The sequence below is a fragment of the Bidens hawaiensis genome, unplaced genomic scaffold (assembly GCF_021521415.1).
Source record: "Bidens hawaiensis isolate Kalapana, Puna unplaced genomic scaffold, B.hawaiensis_p1.1 tig00001685_1, whole genome shotgun sequence".
Classification (NCBI taxonomy): domain Eukaryota; kingdom Viridiplantae; phylum Streptophyta; class Magnoliopsida; order Asterales; family Asteraceae; genus Bidens; species Bidens hawaiensis.
The window spans coordinates 1,146,468-1,173,503 of record NW_027491095.1 but is presented as its reverse complement, the minus strand read 5'-3'; the positions used below and the strand labels follow the sequence as shown (position 1 = coordinate 1,173,503).

General features: G+C 33.4%; 3 protein-coding genes across 3 annotated transcripts; 2 read left to right on the top strand and 1 right to left on the bottom strand.

Moving 5' to 3' along the window:
• The first annotated feature begins 7,480 nt into the window (after positions 1 to 7,480).
• Positions 7,481 to 12,447, top strand: LOC143592804 (alpha-L-fucosidase 1-like). Its single transcript, XM_077072627.1, has 3 exons — positions 7,481 to 8,204; positions 8,306 to 8,545; positions 11,768 to 12,447. Exons 1-3 carry the CDS (start codon positions 7,663 to 7,665, stop codon positions 12,444 to 12,446), a joined length of 1,461 nt encoding a protein of 486 aa, XP_076928742.1. The 5' UTR covers positions 7,481 to 7,662; the 3' UTR covers position 12,447.
• Positions 12,448 to 12,950: 503 nt separating this feature from the next.
• LOC143592797 (cytochrome P450 704C1-like) lies at positions 12,951 to 22,367 on the bottom strand. Its single transcript, XM_077072621.1, has 6 exons — positions 22,238 to 22,367; positions 16,394 to 16,922; positions 15,281 to 15,781; positions 13,528 to 13,863; positions 13,253 to 13,453; positions 12,951 to 13,168 (listed from the first exon to the last, which is right to left on the bottom strand). Exons 2-6 carry the CDS (start codon positions 16,742 to 16,744, stop codon positions 12,986 to 12,988), a joined length of 1,572 nt encoding a protein of 523 aa, XP_076928736.1. The 5' UTR covers positions 16,745 to 16,922; positions 22,238 to 22,367; the 3' UTR covers positions 12,951 to 12,985.
• On the top strand, positions 18,678 to 20,155 carry LOC143592030 (uncharacterized). The gene is made up of 3 exons (XM_077072050.1): positions 18,678 to 19,100; positions 19,187 to 19,436; positions 19,647 to 20,155. The coding sequence occupies exons 1-3, from the start codon at positions 18,678 to 18,680 to the stop codon at positions 20,153 to 20,155; spliced, it is 1,182 nt and encodes a 393-aa protein (XP_076928165.1).
• Positions 22,368 to 27,036: the final 4,669 nt, after the last annotated feature.

Here is a 27,036-nt window from a genome sequence, read left to right as displayed (position 1 = left end):
ATATATATATATATTAAAAAGTAAAATTATGTCAAGTCACACAAAAACACTATTCATCAAATTAGCAAACCTCTGAGTGACGCGTGCTTTGGTAACTCATGGTTTTACACCGCCATTGTCTCAATCTATAGTCACACGTGCTTTGTAACTCTGGCTCTCTCTTCGCGAAGTTTCAGCTGCCTCTATAATAACTTTTGTCGCTAAAGTTGGTTGTCGTTCGTGGATATCAAATATAATTGTTGATAAAGACCACCTTCTTCATCGTACGTGCTTTTGCCTAGGGTTATGGATGATTTGATTGGGTAGGACAAACCCTAATTGGTGATTTCAACTCCGGCGGTGAGAGTGGTTTGGATTCGGTGTAACGACCTCCAGCGGATCACCGGCGTGAGTGAACCACGACGACAATATCGGTGGTTTCCAGCTAAGAAAGCCGACTCCCGTCAAACGTGATCAGCTCCAGTGACTAGGTATGATGTGACGATTTTGAGGTCCCATTCTGAACGATTAATGGTTCTATTTGTGTTTATGCTTAAGGTCACACTTGAGGATTTTAATCTCCATAGTTTTCAGGTATTAATCCTTTATGCTATTGCACTTTTACTATAATAATTGCTAAATCTCTGTTCTTTGATTAAGATTTTATATGCCCAAAATGGTATAGAATAAAGCCTATACTATAAAATTGGTTTAGGCGAAACTGATAATGAACAAAATACAGTCAATAATTAAGAGACCAACTGCCATATCCATTGTAGCCAATATGTTTTAACTAGGTCGTTTTGTACCAATTTGCTCAATTAGGTAAACTGCTTCCATAGAACTGTAATTAACAATATATGTTGAATTATATTATTTATTTGAATTTGTTTTCAAAGCTACTGTTTTGAATTTGTTCAACACTTTATTGTTCAAAGGTCAATGAACTTCCAACTTTTGTTATATTAATGCTCGGCTGTAACTTATGTGCTGATGTGCTCAAATAATAATTTAGCATACACATAAAGTAGCTCAATGCCTTAATTTAGTCTATAAAGTAACAGCATACAAAAAAGAACATGTCTATAAAGTGATTATTATCTCATCTACAATATTTTATACAAGCTAACAACACAAACGCGTTCACACCGCCAAATAGGATAACAACAAAATAAACTAGCAGCTCAAAACAGTCCTGTCTTTTCTGAGTGTTATAGAAATGATTATATCTGTATGTTAAGTTTCATATATCACTAGCGATTGAAGCCTAAACATGGTAACTAGGCCTGCTTGTGAATTATGTTTAAGATGTAGTTATATAGTGTAGGTTGTACAATTTCATTAACTAATAAAGTTAACAACTGATGAGCACTGCTCTATTTGTTTTTTTGTGCAGTGCAAAAAGTTTAATCAATTTCTCTCGCAAACATGTGTATGAAATTTGTAATCGGAAGCTGGAAGTGGGTTGACATTTGCAATTGGATTCTGCAAGCAAGTTTGTGCTTGGTTGTCTTTTTTATATTTTGTCTGTCTTAGTGGTTTCTGCAACCACTCTCTAACTAACAACCGCCTGCAAGGCCTGTGTATGTATTCTTCTCCATGCCTAATAAAACCTTAAGGAGTTTTTAATATGATACTTTACAAAAGTTCTGGCCTTTGTCAAAAAAATTGTAACTTTTGTAATCTTGATAATATGGCTTTGATTTTGGCAAATGATCTTATGAACATGTCTAACATAAGCAGAACATGGCACCAACTCGGCCCGCCGCAACGCGCGGGTACGATTACTAGTTTTTAATTATGTTACATCTAGTTAGGACATGTTAACTTCTATAGCTCGGGACAAGTACTTAAGATGGCGGCTGAATGGCTAAAGATCCATCAACATCCAATCCAGTATTGTAACCAACAATGTTGGGGCCAAATTGTTTCCAAAAACAAAATAGATGTCGACCCACAACTATAGTTAGCTAGGATTAAGGGCAAATACTGTTGCTAGAAATTAGAATAGAGACAGGTCACATTTGAAAATCGTTTTTCTTCTGTGGATCTTTACTTTGGACATTTATCATATAAATCTACATATAAATAAAATAATGAATCTCTAGCTATTATGAGTATTATCTACATACTTATAATATATACATTTTATATATATATATACTATTGTTTGCGTGTGTATATATAAGTGTGCGCGCGTGTATAATTTATATACATATATTGAGATAGAAGTATCCTAAAGTACACCTTATTTTAATATGGAGTTCAAATATTTTATGACAGAATTGAACTACTCAAGTTAAATACATTAATTATTTGATTAGTTCTTTTTTTAATCCTTAATTAGTGATCTAAAAATTAATTGAAACACTTCATATGACAGTTAAAAAAAAAACCACTTCATAGCATTGGTAAGTGTATATATCAAACTCTTTTCAATTATAGCTTTCACCATAAGGCCACCCGTAGTGGGCGATGAGTTTGGGTGAATAGGGACTACAACACCGCCCCCGGGCGAAATGTGGGGCGAGAAGAGGGGGGGGGGGGAGGCGCCGGGTATTTGTCGCATGGCTTTGTGTGTGTGCTGTGTGTGCATATATTATTATTATGTGTGTGTGTGCGCGATGTATATATATATTTATTTATACAGGGGATGGTTTAAGAGACAAATGATATTAATACAAGAAATGTGATAAATGAATATGAGCCACTAGTTTTGTTTTAAGTTTTAAATGTTTAAAACTAAATAAAGAAAGTATTAGTTATTCTCTTTCTTTAATTAATATAACTAATAAATTATAATACTTATCTACTTAATTAATATAACTAATTAAATTATTATAATTGGAAAATATTAAAAACTCATTTATTTTTATAACTTATTTTTTGTGTTTTGAATTTTTATACTACACAAGTATAATTTATTCATACATTAAAATTTATTTCTATCTAAAACGAATTTCTTCCAATTCAGTATATTAATATCCATCAACACATACTTACATTATAATGAACAATACCAAAAAACTATTTTACATGTGTTTGTATTATATATCAACAAAAAACATACAACATACACAAAAACGTGTAATCTACACTTGTTCTAAGAATAAGGCAACATATAACCTACACACAAAATTCATCATCAATAAAATACACATGACACGAAAACATATAACCTACACACGAAAATTTTATCTTATACAAATACAATTTATTCATACATTAATTTTTTTTATTCAAAATCAATTTCTTCAAACTCAACATATCAATATCCATCAACACGTAGTTACAGTGTGATGAATAATACAAAAACCAACTCACACATGTTTGCATTAAATGTCAATAGAAATTATATAACTTACACAAAAACATATAGCTTACACTTGTTCTAAGAATAAGAAAACATATAACTTACATACAAAAAACATATAACCCACATACGAAAAACATATAACTTACGCATGTGTATGATATGTGTATCTTTGTGTAGTTTATATAACTGTTGATGTCGAATTACATATGTAAGTTGAATGCTTTTTGTATGTTGTACGTTTTTATTGCTCAAAACAAGCGTATGTTATATAACTTTGTGTAAGTTGTATATTTATTGTTTACATTTAGTGGACACATTTGTATAATATTTTTTTTTATTTATGACATTAATTTTTATAGGCATATCAATTGAAAAAATATATATATTATGTTTTGATATTTAGTGTTACAAAACACATTGATATATGCTAATAAATTGAGTGCAAATTATTTTTTTAATATAAAGAAATAGTATTATATGAATAAATTGTGTTGAAATTGAATAAAATAAAGAATGTGTAAAAATAAAACTATAGTAGTGTTGTTATCTTTTTAACTATTATATTTAAATTAGTTAGATATATTAATTAGAGAAAGATTTATTATGGTTATATTAGTTGTATTAATTGGAGAGAGAAAATGCATTTAGGCTATGTGTAGTGGAGGGGCTACAAATGTGGGGGAATTGTGACACGTGGCGCCCAGTCAGCAAATTGGGTGAATTTGTTTTTGGGGTGTAATGGTGTAGGGGCTACAAGTTGGGCCCATAATATATTTTTTTATTATTTTCTTTTTATAAAAAACTAATCAAATAAAAACCAATTTCTTCAAATAATTAAATAAAAATGCATTAAAATTAAAAATTACAAAAAAATACATAACTAAAAATATAAAAAAACATATAGCTCGGTTGGCGTACATGTTTAGGTTCGGGTCGGAAAATTGAAACGGATAGCTCGGTTGGTTTAGGTTCATCGGGTTCCATTGTAAGTTCACGTTCGGTTGGTTTTGCGAACCATGGTGTTGACCGAAAGGAGGGAATGGGTGGTTCAGTTGGTTCGGGTTGTTTCTAGGATTCATTTTGCATATACATATACACACACAACATATATACATATACATATACATATACATATAAACGAAAACATAAAAATCCTAGGTGTCGCGATGTGGTCGCTCCCCCTTTTTTTGGAGTCATCAGATTTGCTTGATTTTTAAATGGAGGCTTCTCATTCATTTAACCCGAATTCATGGGTATGGGTCTTACCAAACCCAGATATTCCTTAAACGGGTTATAACATCTCATTAAATTAAAAAATATTCTCACCAAATTATTGATGTGAAAATCCTATAAAATAGGATATACTAATAATTATTAAATGATTTCTTTTTAAAAAAATATTATTTATAATTAAAAAACAATTTTATAGTAAAAAAAATAAGCGGGTCTTGGGCCTTAACAAACCCAGATAACTTCTAAATCGGGTTATAACATGTTAGTTATTTGTGAAACTTTTTTATTATCAAACTCTAAGTATATTATAAATTTCATTACAATAAATAAAATTAAGCTCAAAAAGTATATAAATATTAAAAACAAGTAAATAAAACAGCCCCCGTAATACGGGGGATAAAAACTAGTATGTATATATATATATATATCACACACAACATATATACATATACATACACATATACATACACACACAACATATAATAATATAATAATATTGTTTTCTTCACCAAGGCGATAATAACCCCGCCCCATTTCGCCCACTTATCGGGGGGGGGGGGGGGTGTTCACGCCCAATGTCGCCCCAAATCGCCCAAACCCAAGCCCCACTACATATGGCCTTATTGTTGCATTTACATCTTTTTTATTTATTTTTAAATATTTAAAACCTAAAATAAAACTAGTTGATCATATTCATATATCGCATTTCTCACACTAATAAAACTTATACATACATACTTATATATATATATATATAGGGCTACAACACCATTACACCCCAAAAAACAAAAACATACCATTTACTGACTGGGCGCCACATAACGCAAATCGTCATTTTGTAACCCCTCCACTATACATAGCCTAATAAAACTAATTAAATAATAATTGGACAATATAAATCATTTTGGAGTCTATTATCGTTAGTTACGATTCACAAATCAAAAAAACTAATAAACTAAGAGATAGAAGGTTCGAATCGTACAAATGTGCGTTCATGTTTATGTGATTAATAGAAGTAATGAGTAGGAGCCATTATATAAAAGGTAGACCAATATAAGGAAATAATTTAACTGAATAGAAATTAATTATCTTAAAAACATTAATTGGTTTAAAAACAATAATTTATTGGTTAATTATATAAAAAATTATACTTGCATTAATACTTTTTTTCTTTTTTTATTTTTAAATAACTTTTACAAACAATACGAAACTGCCAGAAAAAAGGCACCCTCGACAAGCCTAACAACCTGCCAACACTTTACATCAAAACAAAATTACACCAATATATTTACATTAATTAAGAACATTAGTTAGTTGGTTTAAATACTAAAACATTAATTAACTGGTTTAAAAACAAATAATAATTAATATACAAAAGATCATTAATTTAAAAACAAAAACAATTTAACTTAAAAATATTAACTAAATGGTTTGATTACTAAATGGTTGATGGTCTATCGTTAAAAGACATAATCTTTAAACACCTTTAGTTAGAAGTATTTCTGGTTTTAAAGGTTTTAGGTTCAAATCTCACGTATATATGACCAGAAATAATATAAATTCTCCGTTATTAAAATATGATTTGATTATAAATCAATAGTTGGTTATCAAACAGCAAGGTAATAAATGAAAAACTTCAAATGTGGTAATAACAAGAAAGAAATATACGATGCATGTTATAAAAATGATATCCCGTGAATGCATGTGCAACAAATAACGTAAACGACAACATCCAATACTTTACAAAACTAAATTCCATTCACAAGTTTTCTTCCTTTCATCCCCTTTGTTTTTAGCTTTGTCCCCCAGTCCATTATTTATACCACCACCCACCACCACCACCGCCACCGATGGCCAATCTCTACCACCTTTTATTCTACTCTCTCATTATACTATCCAATTTCCTCCCATCCCACCAATACCAATATATTTACATTAATTAAGAACATTAGTTAGTTGGTTTAAATACTAAAACATTAATTAACTGGTTTAAAAACAAATAATAATTAATATACAAAAGATCATTAATTTAAAAACAAAAACAATTTAACTTAAAAATATTAACTAAATGGTTTGATTACTAAATGGTTGATGGTCTATCGTTAAAAGACATAATCTTTAAACACCTTTAGTTAGAAGGGTTTCTGGTTTTAAAGGTTTTAGGTTCAAATCTCACGTATATATGACCAGAAATAATATAAATTCTCCGTTATTAAAATATGATTTGATTATAAATCAATAGTTGGTTATCAAACAGCAAGGTAATAAATGAAAAACTTCAAATGTGGTAATAACAAGAAAGAAATATACGATGCATGTTATAAAAATGATATCCCGTGAATGCATGTGCAACAAATAACGTAAACGACAACATCCAATACTTTACAAAACTAAATTCCATTCACAAGTTTTCTTCCTTTCATCCCCTTTGTTTTTAGCTTTGTCCCCCAGTCCATTATTTATACCACCACCCACCACCACCACCGCCACCGATGGCCAATCTCTACCACCTTTTATTCTACTCTCTCATTATACTATCCAATTTCCTCCCATCCCACCAATACCAATATATTTACATTAATTAAGAACATTAGTTAGTTGGTTTAAATACTAAAACATTAATTAACTGGTTTAAAAACAAATAATAATTAATATACAAAAGATCATTAATTTAAAAACAAAAACAATTTAACTTAAAAATATTAACTAAATGGTTTGATTACTAAATGGTTGATGGTCTATCGTTAAAAGACATAATCTTTAAACACCTTTAGTTAGAAGGGTTTCTGGTTTTAAAGGTTTTAGGTTCAAATCTCACGTATATATGACCAGAAATAATATAAATTCTCCGTTATTAAAATATGATTTGATTATAAATCAATAGTTGGTTATCAAACAGCAAGGTAATAAATGAAAAACTTCAAATGTGGTAATAACAAGAAAGAAATATACGATGCATGTTATAAAAATGATATCCCGTGAATGCATGTGCAACAAATAACGTAAACGACAACATCCAATACTTTACAAAACTAAATTCCATTCACAAGTTTTCTTCCTTTCATCCCCTTTGTTTTTAGCTTTGTCCCCCACTCCATTATTTATACCACCACCCTCCACCACCACCGCCACCGATGGCCAATCTCTACCACCTTTTATTCTACTCTCTCATTATACTATCCAATTTCCTCCCATCCCACCAATACCAATTCGCCACCACACCGCCATTACCCGTCCTACCGCTCCCATCATACTCTCAACTCAAATGGCAACAAAGAGAGATAATCTTCTTCCACCATTTTGGTGTCAACACATTCACCAATTCCGAATGGGGCACCGGGAAAGAGAGCCCGAAAATTTTCAACCCAACGGGCCTAAACACGACCCAATGGGTCGATGTGGCGGTCCAGACTGGTGTTTCGCTGTCTATATTAACAGCGAAACACCATGACGGGTTCTGCCTTTGGCCTTCAAAATACACGGATCACTCGGTCATAGGAAGCCCATTGCAACACGGGCATGGGGATGTTGTAAAAGAATTCGCCAATGCCGCAAGGGCAGGAGGAGTGGATATTGGTCTCTATTTGTCACCATGGGATCGCCATGATTTTAGATATGGTAAAACTATAGCTTATAATGAATATTATATGGCACAATTACAAGAACTACTTAAAAAGTAAGTTTTATTATAATAACTTTATAACATATATATATATATGATATGATTTTGTAACATTATTAAATTATATAACTTGTTTGGTGTATCATCACGTGTAGATATGGAAGTGTGAGTGAGATATGGTTTGATGGGGCAAAAGGTCCAAATGCACCAAACATGAGTTACTATTTTAATGATTGGTTTTCAATGGTGGGGGAGTTACAAAGCACAATAAACATATTTTCCGACGCCGGTCCCGGAGTCCGGTGGGTCGGAAATGAAAGAGGGTTTGCCGGAAGTACGTGTTGGTCCACTATTAATCGGACATCTCTATCCATTGGCAATGCAAGCATCGTCGAGTAAGTTAATTATGATATATATTTATTTATTTACTTCCTATTGCATTGTTGATATATATTAGGGACAAAACCGAGGCCATCTTACATAATAGGACACTACATAAACGTTGATAATTACGTTTATCATTATGAATGTTTTCCTAACTGGACAATTTATTGAAAATTATGTAATAGGTGTGGCTATATATGATTCAAAACAAAGTTTAGACAAGTTATTTTGTGCTAATTTACAATTTAACTCGATAGATATACAAAATATGGAAATTTAGATTAATTATCAGCTCCAACCAAATGTCGTACTTGTCGTTTCAACTTGTCCAACTCATAACAAACCAAACTAAAAGTAGGGACTTTAAGGGAACCGAATCGGTTGTCTTGACGTTTTTCGATATGACTTGTCCGATTCTAAGAACACTAGTAAATCTAGCATAAAAATATTAGTTTAAGGGATTTCATATATTTTATAGACTAGACAGGTGTCCGCGCTATGGAGCGGGAAACACAGATATTGGTAATTACGTAATAAGTTTATGGGTATTCATTGTTCGATTTGAATTCGTAAAACCGTTCAAACCGGTCATCGGGTTGATTATGACGATTACCGGTCGTAAAACCGTTCAAACCCCCTTTTGAGGTTCAAAAGGGGGTGACGGCGCGACTTGTTGCCCGCTTACTTGCCTCTTTATTGTTATTGGATCCTTTTATTTTTAATATTACGAAGTTATAAGAGAGAAAAAAAATTTCTTAAAGTTTTGGCCAAGTTATGTCTTTGTTTTCGTCGACAAAAAACTGTTATTAACGGTTTGACTCACGGTTTAATTTAAAACTATCAAACCAGACCGCAAACACCCATACGTAAAAAAGTAATTTTTTTCAACTAAAATAAACTATAACAATATCATATACAAATTAAAGATAAAAATATGCTCGTTTTTATGGTGTCATTTTTTTTGGAAAATATTAAAGTATGAAAAACATATTAAAGTAAGATACATGTAAAAGATTAAGGGTCATAGTTGTAATTATTTTTTAAATTTAACTATAGTTGAGAGGACAATATTGTAATTATCTATACTATATATAATATAGGAGTGACTGACCTCTTAAATTTTAAAAGGTACCACTTTTGTTGCATATTATACACATATCAATGCATATAATTTTAAGAATGTATGGGTAAAATAGTCTTTGCCTATTCAAAAGTAATATACAATAATGGTCCTTCAACTTCAATAAAGTTTTGTTAATATATTAAATACTTACACATTCCCCCCCCCCCCCCCCCCCGAATTATTAACCACTACCCCACGACACTTTAACGACCATAACTTTTTCACACGCTAATATTTTTTCTAAAAAATTACACCATAAACACGAGCATTTTATTATCTTTAATTTGAATATGATATTGCTATAGTTTATCAATTTTTAAAAACTAACATGTTATATGATTACCAGTTATTACCGGCAATGGGTCGGACATGTTCGACTAATGGTGCTAGAACGGGTTTGGGTTGGAACAAGTTAATACAAAAAGGGTTAATTTTGTTCATGTCGGGATGGGTTTAGATCGAAAGGGTTCTTGTCAAAACGGGCTTCGGGTTAACACATTTTCGGGTCGGAACATGTCCGTAAAAAAGGATTTGGTTAAAAGTAGTTTATTTGAAATTATTGTACATTTCATATTTGCTTCTTGCTTTTCATCACCTGTTATGCGCGTCCAAGCATCGGTTACGTGGATGACATTGTTTATACATATCGGGTTGCTCGCGTATAGGTATTATGTGGCGCGCTTACTGGCACCGGTTACACGCCCGATGCCACGTTAAACGCCTACCACCGTTGGGTTACGCACGTACCGTTGCGAGGTTACAAACGTACTAACACTGGTTGTGTTTGTGTGTACATCGCTGCATCGCGCGGGCAACTGGCTAGTATTAAATAAACATGAGTTTTAATGTAAGAATGACTTTTTTGCCCCCTTTCAAAGTTGTATCATGTGCAATATTTTTTGTAAATTCCTTAATGTAAAGCGTTTTAATTTGTTCTTGTTTGACGTATTATATATATATAGTAAATAGTAAGATATCTATATTATAATACATTTAAGAAGGCCGGTCATATGATGATTTTTTTCATTCTAAGAGTTTTGTTTATTTTTATTTATGTAATAATAAAGCACTTAATTCATACATTCATTTTTAAGTAATAATAACTATTTAAGGTAAAATTACCTTTTGTTAACACTAATAATTAGTATACGTTACTTAACAACGCATATCGAATTCACTACATTAAGTAATGCATATTTAATTCATTACATTTTTTTTAACAACAAAACCTTTTTAGCCCACCCCTTTAAATATACACACCCCCCTCCTTCCACCCCCCCCCCCCCCCTCTTCGCGCATGGTATTAAACTTGAGTCTCCATATCCTCCACCGAAAGAGAGAACACTTCTTAGACCATACGTACTGTTGCTCGTTGCAAGCTTTGTTTTGGGGCAAAACAAGGTACACACCACCCCTCTCCCTCGTTGTGATGCTCGTTTTGGGCTGCATGGCTGCATCAATGTATATACAACGGTGGCTTGTGAGAGAAAAGGAAGAAATGGTGATGATTGTAAGATGTTTTGAGGTTTTTTTTATCACTATGACATTTTTTACAAAATTAGCTTGAGACACTAGTGTCAGACAATCCTCATATGTGCTTAGTTACCATACACATTGTCTTACCACTAGGCCAAGGCCACAGTGGACATTCACTACATAATAATAGACAAGTATAGTTAGTCTTTAAACAAGTCGTCAAGTTTAGTTATGCGTCAGGTTAGATTTAACTTTTACGATCCGTCGTGAAGCGCGACTACCTACTGGTAGATAAATATTATGTAAGAATGCAATCTTAACAAAAAAAATATTATAAAGAAATGACATAGCGTACAACAAAATCTAATATAATATAAGTAAAGTTTAAAGCGAACGTGAGACACGATTTTAAAATCAAATACAAGAGTGAATCATCAATATCGTCCTATTGGCATGTTCTCTTATCTTTAAATTCATATTAATTTTCTGATTTGATACCGTATCAACACATGACCCTACATATAAGTGGTCACATTCATTATTATTAGGTACTTATACTTTATATCAAAGGATGCCAGCTTTTTATTTAACATTAATGGAATCTGATTAATAAAGTTAACTTGGTGACACACAGCTATCTCACCACCGGGGATCCAAAGGGGACCGATTGGTTACCAGCTGAATGCGACGTCTCAATCCGACCCGGTTGGTTTTGGCACAAAACTGAGTCACCAAAAAAGCTAAGTGAACTCCTCCATATCTACTACAACTCAGTCGGCCGCAACTGCGTCATGTTACTCAACGTGCCACCCAACACCACCGGATTAATCTCCCAAAACGACATTCAACGTTTGAAGGAATTTAAAGCGGCCATCGACACAATATTTTCAAAAAATTTAGCCGAGTCATGTTTGGTAAAAGCAAGTAGTGTACGGGGTGGACAAGAAAGTGGGTTCGGGCCAGAACAGGTTTTGGACAATGATCATTTATGGACGTATTGGGCTCCGGATAATAATATTAAAAAGGAGCATTGGATTGAATTGACGGCGGCAAACGAAGGTGTGAGGTTCAACGTTGTGAGGATTCAAGAGGCGATCGGGCTGGGACAGAGGATTAAAATGCATGAAGTGTACGTTGATGGTAAACGGGTTGCGAAAGGGACAACAGTCGGGTATAAGAAGCTTCATAGGCTTGAAAATGGAGTGGTGAGCGGGCATCGGGTGAGGATACGGGTAATTAGTTTGAAAGAGGTTCCTTTGATATCTTCTGTTGGACTTCACTTTGATCCGTTTTGGAATCCAGTTGGAAGATAAATTAAAACAAGTTCCATTTGTTGATGTACCATAATTGCCCAATCTTTATAAAGTAATTTTAACATCATAAGTTAATGAAAACAATGTGATGAATACCCATTCTATGATGCTAAATATATTTTTAAAAAGTCTGAATACCCTACCCGTAACATAAATGTACAAAGTTGTATAAATGATACCTGAAACGATAATAAGGGTCTATATATTTAGCCCATAGTATACTAATCCGTTGGGTTCGGTCGGGTCTACCCACACTATTCCGTCTATGTGGCAAGTTATGTGAAATGCATTCTAAATCACTACCAATCGAATCTTCAGTAGTTAGCGGTTATATACTTTTGAGGCCCGAGCTTTTGATCGATAGTGAAATGTAACGACATTTGGCATTTACCTCATTTGCTCTCTTCCTCTTATTATTTATCTTACACGTATTGTGAGACATCTCTCACGTTGTGACCAATGAAGTAGCAATTATAACGAACGAATTATTCAGATTCAACCAAATAAAAGCTGAAATCAGTAACTTTCCATTGTCACTTTTAGAAACGAGGAAAAGCATACAAATGAAGTCCTTGATCCATATGAAGAGTGAACATGGTTCTATACCTAACTTGTTTACTTTCATCTACTAGTTTGAACTTGAAGAAGTAAACAAGAAATGCAGCTAGTATCTTCATTTGCCTGTAAGCAAACTCCTTCCCTAAGCATATCCTTGGCCCACCCTAAACATACACCAAAAGACAAACATTGTCACAATATCCCAACCTAAACTACAACAATCCTCAAACTGGTCACTGGTTACATACCTGAAAAGCAGTGAACTTGAAAGGACTTTGAGGTTGAAAAACACCATTGTCGAGCCATCTTTCTGGTCTAAAAACCTCTGCATCTTGTCCCCAAATATATGTCATCCGTCCCATTGGATACGCCATATAACCTACACCATCCCCTTTCTTGATCTTGAATCCATCAGGAAGAATATCATCTTTTTCTGCACTCTTGCCGTCCTGATAGAATAGTTCATGTTTGATAAAAAAACATAAGTAATTTTTTAATCATATAATGATATATATAAGCATACCAAAGGGACAGCAGGATAGAGCCTGAGAGTCTCGGACAGCGATGCGTGAAGATAATTCATTTTTTCAAGCGCGACTTCGGTCAACTTGAGTGCAAAATCGTGGATAGATGTATCATTATTAGCTTCAGTGGCTGATACAACTTCTTGTGCAATCTTTTCTTGAATTAATGGATGCTTGCAAAGCATATAAAAGAACCATGTGAGAGTGCTTGCAGATGTATCCTTTCCGGCTATTACAAAACTTAGTGATATATCTCTTAGATATTCGTCGTTCATATTCTCTCGATCGTTTTCACTTTCCAATAAAAACCTTGATAAAATATCTTCTTTATCTCTCTGTTACCAGTGTAAAATAAGTAAACACAAGTAACCAGTAAAAGCCCGCATGAAAATAGACATCTCGACCCACCTTTTTACGAAAGTATAGACATTAACTTCTAATCCTTTCAAAAACATAAATATTAATAATAGACAACCAATAATGAAATGCCACAAAATAAACCGACTAAGAAAAGTATAACGGATCCACAAAATAAACCAATAATATCCGAATCTTAGATGGCTTAGAAAAGCGTCAACCTACTAGTCGACTCAGAAAAGCGTCAGATGAATCTTAGTCGGTGCTTTTCTAAACTCGGTAAAATTCAGCTGACAATTAAACTATTATTGGTTTATTTTGTAGATGCTATTGTATCATTCAAATATTTTTTGTGTCGACTAAATTTCAGCCTATTTAGTCTATTGTGCTTATTTGATCTTGTTTGTTTGTTTTTGTTTTTTTGTTTTGGATTTGCTAGTCAACACCTATTTTATAAGTTCTAAATGTCAAAGCTCACAATATATTAGGTTAAATGTCCATTTTGGTAGTAAAATCACCCTGAAAAATAAACCAATAATATCCGAATCTTAGATGGCTTAGAAAAGCGTCAACTTACTAGTCGACTCAGAAAAGCGTCAGATGAATCTTAGTCGGTGCTTTTCTAAACTCGGTAAAATTCAGCTGACAATTAAACTATTATTGGTTTATTTTATAGATGCTATTGTATCATTCAAATATTTTTTGTGTCGACTAAATTTCAGCCTCTTTAGTCTGTTGTGCTTATTTGATCTTGTTTTTTTTTCTTTTGTTTTGGATTTGCTAGTCAACCCCTATTTTATAAGTTCTAAATGTCAAAGCTCACAATATATTAGGTTAAATGTCCATTTTGGTAGTCAAATCACCCTGAAAAAAGTCAAAAAACTATTACTATTAATGTTTTAAAAACCGGTATTTAACTTGTACTGGATTAAGCAAAAAAATGGTACAACCGGTTGAACCGGGTTATACCGGAAGGTTCAACCGTTTGAATAGTTTACATATAATTTCCTATAAATACAGTTTCAACTCTAAAAATAACCCAAAAGTAAATGCTTCCATAAAAAAAGATAATCCAAAAGGTAATCCATATTAAAAAAATAATACAAAATCACTCAATTTTTTTAAAAAAATAGTCATAAAGTTTATACGTTTGAAAGTTAATTGTTGGGTTAAAAGTAATTTTACAAAAATATGGGCCGCAAATATCAAATATTTCTCGGACATAGAACCGGTATTCCGGTAAAAACCGATATTTTAGAAAAAAACCGTCGGTATGATTTTCTAGCAAACCGGCCTCCTGTGCGAAATCCGGTTTAACCGGCCGGTTTGAACCGGTATTTAAAACACTGATTACTACAACATAATTAGCTGATTTGAATAGAAAAAGATGCTCACATAAAGATTTTCGTTTTTCATCTGCTCCCTCTTATTGTTTATCAACTTATACACAAAGTTATCAATGATCTTGATGTTATTCTTAAGAGCAGCTTCAGAACCAATGTTAAGAAACCTCTTCACCCTCCATAAAAGATCGACAAATCGCCAATACACTAAACCACTTGAATCATCAAATGCTTTCATAAACCGGTTACTAGCCTCATCTGAGCAAGACAGAGTGTCAAGATCAAACCCGAATCCCACCTTAAATATCGAGTCTAGAGTCGACTTCATGAGCAAATCTTGCAAATTTATGGCTTTCTTAGCTGCTGCTATTAAAGAAATCTTTTCCACTATTTTAACAGTGTTTGACTTGAAGATAACAGTACTAAAATCTCGTAAGACTTTGGTTGAGAACTCAAAGCTTGCAAGCTTCCGTTGATGGCGCCATTTAGCTCCATCCACCGTGAAAATCCCGTTTCCAAAAAGATCTTTCATTGTACCAATATTGTACTCTCCCTGTCAATAAAAAAATATAAAACATCAAATTAAACTTAACAACATGTATAAGTGGTTAATACTTAATAGGCGTCAATTATACATTAAACGCGAAAACATATATTGGTCCCGATTACTCGAAACCATATACCTGTTTACCCGAATCATATATCCAAAAAAATTTTGTTTTAAAATTTTTGTTTCCTTTTAAGTCTTGGCCTCTAATCTAGTGGTTTTCATTATGTTGAAAATGAACTTTTCTCTTGGTAAATGTATTTTGATAATATTATTTATATTTTGTATGGTACAAAGTACGGAATTTTCTTTTAAGATTTAAATCATCTTGAATTTTATGTTTTTTTAATATTTCAAACATTTCTTGATAAAAATGATATCCATATAAATTATCATATTCTAGTTTTGCATTGGTTAAAAACATAAATATATATAAAAACAAAATGGATAGAGAAAAAAATACGTAGAAAATCCCAACAGGTATTATAAGAAAACTAATGGGCATAGCCGATTCCATGTAATTACCCGATAAATACGTGACATGTATTGGATCGGGCATGGGACAGTTTTATAATCGAGTTTGTGACTGGGTTATCAATGCCTTGGTGTTATGAATACCTTGGTGTAGTTTGCAAAATTGGTCTTGAGGATGTACTCAACGTTTACAGGGTCAACAGTATAGACCTCACTATGTGAAGGTGTGGCAAAACGAAAAGTGGGATACTTTCTAGCAAGCGATGTCATATAATCATAAAGCGTTTGGAAGTGTATGAGTTGGCTGGATATTGGTCCGACGACAGGAGGCCGGTGATCACTAGAGATCAGTTCTATGAAGTAAGGCACAAGAACCACAGCCAAAAGTACCGCCACAAGGGAAGTAACAAGTCCACTCAGCGCGAGCATTAAAGATGGTGAAACACAATATCCGGTGAGAAGGAAGACGGTGGTAACAAAGAAGGGAGCCTTCATGGTGGTTATTTGTGAATGAGCAGCTTTTGGGTTTTATTTACAAGTAGAGTTCGATGATAATGCTGAAGATTAGACCTTTATGGTTTAGAATTGAGTATGTGGTCACTTGTTTGTTCTTTTATTTTTGTTTGGTTTTGCATTAACAAAAGATCATGGATATTTTTATTTGGAGATTAGACTTTTATTCGAGAGTAAACTGCGGTTTTTGTCCCTGTGGTTTGTTCAAATTTACGATTTTAGTCCAATAGTTTCTGATTGTCTTTTTTCGTCCCTGTGGTTTCATTTTGCTTTCAATTATATCCTAACCAACTAACCCCGTTAAATCCACCTGGTTATGTCCATCATCTTGAGGGGCAGTTTGGTAATTGTACTCCCAAAAGAAACACCAACCAACCCTAAATCCCTGATTAAAAAACCATCCAGTTGTCTTTTTCAAGTGTTTTGTTCGACACCACGATTCCAAACCCTAGAAGAACAATGAACCACAATTCCAAACTCTAGACGAACAAACAACGACGATTCACCACTAATCTTTGATCATGGCGCTTAGTCTCTGGTGGCTTCGATCTCCACATGAAAATTTTGACCCCGATGAAGAATATCGTAAGTACCGATCTCTGTTTAACCGGTTTCTTTAAACTTTTTTCCATGATTGTCTGGATCAACAATAGTTATTAAATCTTTACTGATATTGTTTATTAAACAGGGGGTCACCCAAAGGTTTTCTCCATGAAGTTTAACTATGGTGGGAGATTCACAAAGCCTCCAGGCAGAACCTATGTTAATGGAAATGTAGGGTTTTTTTATATGGTTGACTCTTTCGAGTTTGGGTTCCACGAACTAGAATCTATGACAAATTGCTTAGATCTTCATGTAGGAGATGAAATACTTTATTACTATTTTAAGGTTCCAAACAATGATCTTGATTATGGTTTAAGGGCTTTAACAAATGACACTGATCTTGATGAGTTGTTTAAGTATGTTGAGGAGTTTAAGGTTATTGAGGTATACACTGAGCTTGGATGCCAGGCAATAGGCACTACATAAACTATCAATGAAAGTCAAGTAAGCCAAGTAGATAATGAGGTTAGGACTAAGGATCACATTGATGAAGATGACAATGGGGATGGTGAGGGTGGTGACGAAGATAACACTAGGGATGGTGAGAGTGGTGACGAAGATAACAATGGGGACGGCGAGAGTAGCGATGAAGATGATTCTGAGGATTCTGATTTCTTTGTTGATAATGATAATAGTTGTGATGATTTAGAAGTAGACATGAATGAATTTAGATATGTGGTGGATATACCTGTTAACGAAGAACATCAACACTTCGCTAGTGAAGATGATAACAGTGATTTTGAAGTTGACTTAGATGATTTTGATAGCATGGATGAAGATGAAACACCTTTAAGCAAGGCAATGAAAAAGGCTAGGAAGAAGAATAGAAAGGGCAAAGATCCAGTGTTTGCACCTTTTTATGTTGGACAACAATTTTCAAATAGGGATGAAGTTAGGGATCTAGTGAAGAAGTTTTGCATTGAGAGTAGAAGGCAACTTTACTTTAAAAAGAATGATAAAGAAAGAGTAAGAGGTAGTTGTGAAGAGTAAAGTTGGTGGGTCTCAAAAGGTGGATAAGTCAAAAAAAGCAATGAAAGAACCAATGGAAGAGAAACTGATTCCCACTTGTCCTTTTGTCTTACATATCTCCAACCACAATAAATTATCCTCTTGGGTTGTGAAGACCTTTACTAATGAGCATACATGCCTTAATACAAGAAATGTCAAGTTGTGTACTGTGAGTTGGATTGCTAAAGAAGCTGAACAAATTGTTGCTTCGAACTACAACATAGCAGTTAAAGCACTACAAGATCAATTCCAGAGGAAATATCAAATACAAATCTCAGAGACTAAAGTTTTCCGGGCGAGGGCCATGGCTAGGCAGAAGATTGATGGTAATTTCACTACTCAATATGCACTTCTAAGGGACTATTGTAAGGAGCTAGTTAGAGCTAATCGGGGAACCTCTGTGGAGATTGAGGTAGAGAAAGAGTTTAACCCATCTAGTTTAACAAGGCAGTTCAAGAGGGTTTACATTTGTTTAGCTCCATTGAGGGAAGGGTTTAAAGCTTGTGGTAGGGACCTATTGGGATTGGATGGCTGCTTCATGAAGGGGCCTTTTCCTGGACAGATTCTAACTGCAGTGGGAGTAGACTCAAATAATTGCATATATCCCGTGGCATATGCTTTAGTCGAAGCTAAAACAACTTCATGGACTTGGTTCTTGGAGTACCTACGTCGTGATCTTGATCTATATGCAAATTCCAATTTCACTTTCATTAGTGATCGACAAAAGGTACATCCAAGTTTTAACTGTTCACGTATTGTGTTTACTATTTTTGTCATCACTTATTGTGTTTACTTGGGTTTATTATTAATCAGTGTATTATACCAGCTTTAAAGAAGACATATCCAAGTGCTGAACACAGATTTTGCTTGAGACACATTCATGAGAATATGAAGTCTACGTGGAGGGGTCATGTGTTTAAAGATCTACTTTGGAAGTGTGCTACAGCAACTACTATTCCACAGTTTGAGAAGGCAATGACAGAAGTGAGGGTCCAAGATCAGGCTTTACATGATTGGCTACGTGATATCCACCCAAAGCACTGGTCTAAAGCATACTTTAGTGGTACGATTCTTTAAAATTAAAAATATTACGTGTTCAGTGGTACGATTCTGGTTGTTTTTTCGGGTTTCGGGTCGTTCGGGTCGGGTTGTTCGGGTTTTTGGTTAAATGGTTCTGGTAAATTAGGATCGGTATTCGGGTTAAAAAAGTTAAAATCTAAACTTATATTTGAAAAACACACCCCTAATTATGTTATCTATTGTGTCTTTGCAGGAAGGTCAACAAGTGATGTTCTCTTAAATAATCTATGCGAGGTGTTCAACAAGCAACTGGTTGGCGGAAGAGACAAGCCCATTATAACCTGCTTGGAGTTTATTAGGGAATATTTGATGAAGAGAATTGTTTTAGTTCGTAAAAGCATTTCCAAGTGTGACGGTCCTCTGACTCCGAAAGCAACAACACTGTTTGAAGGAATTAAAAAAGATACATTATTGTACAAAGTCATATGGAATGGGATGAACAAGTACCAAGTAAGTGGGCCTTCACAAGATCAATGTGTAGTCGATGTTGACAAGAAGACTTGCTCATGCGGAATGTGGGAGTTGATTGCCATGCCATGCAAGCATGCAGTGACAGTCAATTATAATATGGCCCAAAATGGCATGGATGTTGACATTCCAGAGGCTTGGATCTCTAAAGTCTACTTGCTTGATACATGGAAGAAGGTGTACGATCATAACATTGACCCAATCAACGGTGTTCAAATGTGGACGCCTTCATAATGCCCAACAACTCTTAAGCCTCCAAAGCACCACAAACAAATTGGAAGGCCAAAGAAGAAACGAAAGAAAAGTGCTGAGGAGTTGAGCGAACTTGCTAAGGAAGGGAAAATGCCAAGGTCTAGTAACACGGTCACGTGCAGGAATTGCAAAACACAGGGGCATAATATAAGGTCTTGTACCGCGCCAAAGTTTTCATCACAGCCTGAAAAGAAAAATGGCACAACCAAAGGGGGAAAAAAGTTGTCACAAGTGGAAGGTTCAAAAAAGAAGGGCATCACCAAAGGGAAAGAAAAAGTGTCACGGGTGGGAGGTTCAAAAAAGAAAGGCACCGCCAAAGGTCTTTGATTGAATGGTGTTTGTGTTGATTGTCTTTTGAAACTGTTAATATGTTTGATGGTTATCATGTTTTGGCATGTTTGACTTTTTAGTCGAACTTGCAATACTTTCCCAAACATAATCTAATATTTATGTTTGATGGTTATCATGTTTTGTATATCAAGGCTTTGACTCTAGATATTGCATGTTAGTTTTTATGTAATGGATGCTATGTTTTGGTTGAAGTATGGATGTTTTAGTATGCTTGTGATTATATGATTGTTATTTGTTGGTATGTTTGACTTTATTGACAAATATGAGTTTTTCAAGGTAATTGTCTTTTTAAAATTCAGATTTTGACAAGTTACATATTTTAGTATCTAATTGTCTTTTTAAAATCCAGGTACTTGTCTTTAGCATTTCCAAGTGATATCATGCTAACAGGTCACTGCAGTAAATATCTTTAATTAACAAGATAAGGTGTCAAATGACCTCTATTATTTACTTAAAAAACGAAGAGCTGGTACATAAAATATTAGGTAAACATTTCATACCCTAAACTAGTTGCAAGAATCCATTGAATTATGCATTCTAGTGTCGGTAATTGACAAAAATGGTGGTCTTTGACCAACTCAGTTTTGACAAACAATGTTTCGTTTGTAACCTATTGTTATAATGCATAAGGTAATTAGGGGGTGCAAACGAGCCGAGCCAAGCCCAAGCTCGACTAGGCACAAGCTCAACTCGTTTAACTTATACATAGCTCGAGCTCGAGCTTGGCTCGTTTCGAGCTCTATTAAACGAGCTTATTTTTAGGCTCGCGAGCCGGCTCGACCTCGTAAGTAAAGCTCGGGCTCGGGCTCGTTTATTGAATGAGCTTGTTTTTAGGCTTAAGCTCGGCTCATTTGCACCTCTAACGTTAATAAACCAAACTTGTCGTATGGTAGCCAAAATACGAAATTTCATTAATAGTGGTCATCAACAAAATTTGCAACATAGTGCATTTAATCACATCCTATAGTTAAGAGTACAACATAAAAACATAAAGCCAGTGACCTTTACAAGTTTCAGGTCATTTAAAAATCAAATACAACAAAAAAAACATCCAACTTAAACCTAAATAAATTTTCAGCCTTTTGTTTTGAATTGCATTAGCTCTTGCCATGTCTTCGTGATTATTGGCGGATCTCAATAGACCAGGAATGATTTCTTGAGCTCTTTGGCACAATGGGGAATCAACCCTATCAACAAAACCACATCTTGATGCCTGGTAAGATTTTGAAGTAATTAGGAAAAAAAACAAAATATAGTTTCAATGTAAAAAAAACATACACTCGTGCAACAGTGAAATCGTCTACCAGGATTGGCATCGGTCCAATACGTGCGAATGGTTGTAACTGAACCACATGAGCAAAACACCATTCGATTATTGGCTCGGCGACGAAGTGATTGTGTGTTAGAGGAGCTCGACATTGTCTATTCAAATGTTGTCTATCTTGGGATAAAGAAGATGATACAGACAACAAAAGGAATGAAAAAGAGGTCTGGGAATTAGGGATTTAGGGTTGGTTGGTGTTTCTTTTGGGAGTACAATTACCAAACTGTCCCTCAAGATGATGGACATAACCAGGTGGATTTAACGGGGTTAGTTGGTTAGGATATAATTGAAAGCAAAATGAAACCACAAGGACGAAAAAAGACAATCAGAAACTATTGAACTAAAATCGCAAATTTGGACAAACCACAGGGACGAAAACCGCAGTTTACTCTTTATTCGACCTGCAAGAATACCACGTTTTAACTAATTAATCGTGCTAGACGGATAAACATGTTAACATAACATATTGTTTGTTGAATGTATGTTATATATACCATGATTAAACTCTCCCATGACCGGCTAATGTAACTAGTTTTATACCCGTCCGGTGGACGGGGTACGTGCTAATATAAAGTGTGACTTTAATGGATTATAAAAAGATTAAAACCGTTATAGTAGCATGCCCACTTATACTACTCAATAGCAACGGTAATAGTTTTTTTTTTAATTTTTGATCCATTAAAAAATATTACATCTAGGAATTGATGTCTAAGTGTTCGTGTTATCTTCCATTTGTTTCCAGATTTACAATAACTTTGATTTGCATCATATGTTTCCAGATTTGTCGTTGGTCATCATAACCAACAATTACACGAAGCTATTTATTTGAAGAATATCTTTTAAAAATATAGGTGGATGGTTGTATTATATAATTATATATTTTTGTTGTGGACATATTGATGGTTAATAATTTCGAATTATGCTAATGCAAAGTTTTGTGTGGACCAATATTGATTTATTTGGGCTTTGTAAAATTGGATTAATTAATTACTTTACCAGAAAGAGCAAACGACCCAATATGGCCCAGTATAAGTTAACAGGGACCAAACCCTAAAGAGAAAGATTTGGTCATTAAACAATCGTTTACACGCTCACCCAACCCAACCCTCTTTTGTCATTGAATTATCCAATCCATAGTGTTTGAAATATCGGGTGTGTTTGTGTTAGTCGCTTAGGGGTTCCCTTCTCAACACCTAGATTTATGTTTGTCGGTATGTTCTATCAACATTTTGTTAGGGTTTATTCAACACAAATCCCTAAAATTGTGTCTCTGGGTCTTCGATGCTTTTATTCATACAAGTATTTAATGCGGTGGTGAGTTGAGATTGAAGGCGCTCTAACAGTTAATAAACGTAAAGTTATGCTAATATATGTTTTATAGGGTTATTAGTTAAGTTGTTGTTTGCTGGCATTTTAGGATTTCTTAACTTTAAAGGGTTTATAATGCTTAAATGTATGCTAATTGCTTTATTAAAATTATACCCATATAAATATATAAAGTGCATAGATGTTAGAGTTGGAGTAGCAGGGGTGACAGAAATTCCAATTTTACACTCGAAATGATATGAAAACCTTTAAAAAGATGATAATTACTATAACATTATATAATTTAAGAAGCTTGAAAGGCAAAAATAAAAAAAAAATGGTTTTTTAATGTAGAATAGAACATACAAAATTAAAATTTAGATTAGATGGTTTATATATAACTTTGAAATATTTTTTTTTATTCAAAATATTATAGGATTTCTTATTTATTTTACAAGGTTTTTTTTAATAACGCAAAAAAAACTTTATGAACAACAATGTCTTTTTTATGTTCTTGTTTATTTTGTGCTACACAATTTTTGATTAATGTTTTTTTTTCTTTTTATGGTTCCGAATGATGCTGGATATATATTTGGGATGCCCATAAGATTTTTCGGAATACCTTTACTTAGGGCGCTCAAATGTAAGACTATTCATTCCTTTTTATAATTTACATTCCTTTTTATATTTATATCATCGAAAGTTTACTAAAATAAAATGCATTCTGAAGTAAAATGCCACATATGTGGAATTGTTTTAATCTCATTGTTAGTGTTCTTGTTTATTGTTATTAATAGTTTATTTTTAATACCAAAAAATGTTTAAAACTTTATATGAGGTATTTATGAGTTCTAAACTTTGGAATTGAATATAAGAAATGTTCATCCCCATGTAATTTTTATCTTTTTTTTAGTTAACAAATAACTTAGGTAACACAAATAATTTGTAGAGTAACAAATACTGTAAAGTAATAAACTAAAACTTCATTAGATAAAGACAACACATGTTGGTTTTCAAGTTAACATAAGCAAACTAACAAAGTAATAAAGTCTAACATGACAAACCATACTTAAGGCTAAGAAAAAGAAAAAAACAAACTTAGAAGATCTAAGAGGTAACACGAGTAACTCAGTTGCGTTTTGGACAGAGACGCAAGGTATATTGAGGTTAGACTGTAGATTTAAACCCGAGTCAGCTGTATCTTCCACCTCATCATCATGACAATGAACATCAATAACGTCACTCCAACACCATTTTGAAAGGTTTTTCATTCTTTTCGCTTTTTTCTCAAACTCTCGATCCTGCAATTTCAACAACTTTTATAATTAGCAAATGGAGACAGAAATAATATTACATATATAGATACCTCAAGGCTAAATTCTTGTTGCAAATGAAACTTGTAGGGGCTGAAATTAAGGCCAAAGAAATGATTTCAACGTCATCTGAGTTAGACTGCACAAAAATTGGTTATACAAATGTTATATTCAATAATAACAAAAACCTTATAAAACTAAAAGTCTTATGCTTACAGCAGGTGAAACCGGCCTGTTTTGATTTCCTTCTGTAATTTGCTTCGTGTAGTTTTGTTTTTCATACTTTGTAGAAGTGTTAATTGGCTTCCGCTAATATACAACATAAACAAAAAACATTAGTTGACTGCATGTGCAATATGTAAAATTAAGTAAGCAAATCTTAAGTTGGATAGAGTATTACTGTAGGATCTGCTTGTGTGTTTTTTTAGGATAATCTTCATTGTTGTAGATTCCAACATATCATGTATTTGTTTATGACGTATGATAAATTTGAATCATATTTAGGAGTGGTAACGGTTTATTTGCGCCATTTTTATATGGAGGCAAATGAAAATATTTAAAATTTAAAATAGTAATAACTCTTTATATAATTGGTTTTATAAATAATTAAGTCTTTAATTTTTGGCAATTGATTTTCTGGAAAAATAAAAACATGGCCTACATTGCTTTGAATTTTCAGTGTATTTTTAAATTAATTCTCTAAATGATACATTAAAGATATTGATTAAAATGTTATTTGTATGGTGGCTTCCATTGCAGGTGAAGTCTTTTGCTGATATGGTAATTAACTCCACAATTCAATAGTTACAGGTAATAGTTTTTTTTTTTTGGTTATATGATGTAATATTAATTATCAATGTTTTTGTAAGATAATTTGGTATGATACGAAAGTTGATATATATGTTTGTTCGTGGCTTAAAATGCCGATGAATAGGTTGCTAAATATGTGGAGTTGGAAGTTTTATTTGCTGAATTTGTGGAGCTGAAGAGAGATACAATGGAACTTCCCTCAACTGCCCCTTCTAGAAGCTTTTTAGGAGGTTTGAAGGGCTGAGATTTAATCTTGTGAACTTTGATTGGTCAAGATGAAGCTAAAAGTTAGTTTTGAATAGGAGGAACAATATATTATATAATTTATTAAAGACTTTACGGTTAGTAATTTTTTATAACTTTTGTTTCATCATATAAGTTATATTTTGTTATATATATTAACCATCTTAAACCTATCAAGTCTATTGGAGTGGTTATGTGTTAATCATGTTAAACCTATCACGTCTTATGTTTATTAATCATGTTAAACTTGTGTTAAATAAAAGTGCACTATTGTACTCTTCATTACACCAAAACTGCTAGAGGCTCTTGCCATTTCCTATAACCACCACGACCACCACCTCAACTCTAGAAAACCTATATATCGTTATGTCTATCTCCACTTGAAAATCCACCGCCACCGCCTCCCAGTCTTTTACCACTTCTATACTTACAACCGTAGCATTCTCCTAACCTACATATACCATTCACCCGTTTATAAATATATATATCTAACTATCTATATAATTTTCTACAATGAAATCCTATGTGTCACTCTCAGGTTGCTTCCCCCATTCTCTAAAGCCACCATATTGTTTGATTTATAAATAGAGGTTTCTCATGTATTTGACCCAAATTCATGGGTATGGGTCTTACCAAAACCCGGATAGTTTTTAAATGGGTTATAACATCTCATATATTTATGAAATTATTTCATAATCAAACAATAATTTTTGCGGATCATGGGTCTCACCAAACCTGGATAACTCCTAAACGGGTTATAACATCTCATTTATTTGTGAAATAACTCATTAATCATCAAAGAATAATTTACACGGATTATGGGTTTTACCAAACCCTAATAGCCCTCAAATGGGTTATAAGATCTCATTTATTGGTAAACACTATAATTAAACCCTAATTTAGTTTATCTCCTTACATGTTCTCTGCTGCTGGTCTATCATCTTCATCACCGGTTAACTTCCGATATTACCCACCATTGTCAAATACATTAACACCCCCTTTTTCATTAGACAAATATTTGTGTTCATGTTTGTTCATTTAAAAAAAATCAACATGCTCGTGTACGTTTATGTTTGTTCGTTAAAAATCTAAAAAACCTACATATCTCAATTGAAAAAACTCAAACACTAAAAAATATAATAACAAACTAATATATATGTATTAAATTAAAACTAAACTATGCTAAAAAATAAAATAAATCATCATAAAATAGCAAACAATTAAAACAAAAACTTGAATAAACTCCCGTAACACGGGAGGATCAAACTAGTGTGTGTGTGTGTGTATATATATATATAATATAGGGTTTGGATCAAATACAAATGAAATTAACGTGCAAAACGTGAGAAATCAAATAGAGTAATTATGCATACAAGTAGAGTAATTACATAATTACTCTGATAATTACTCTACTTGATTCTCACGTTTAGTACGTTAATTTCATTTGTACGTTAACCGTCCCCATATTATCTTACACGTACCGAGAGCCACCTATCACGCTAGGTGATGGTCACAGA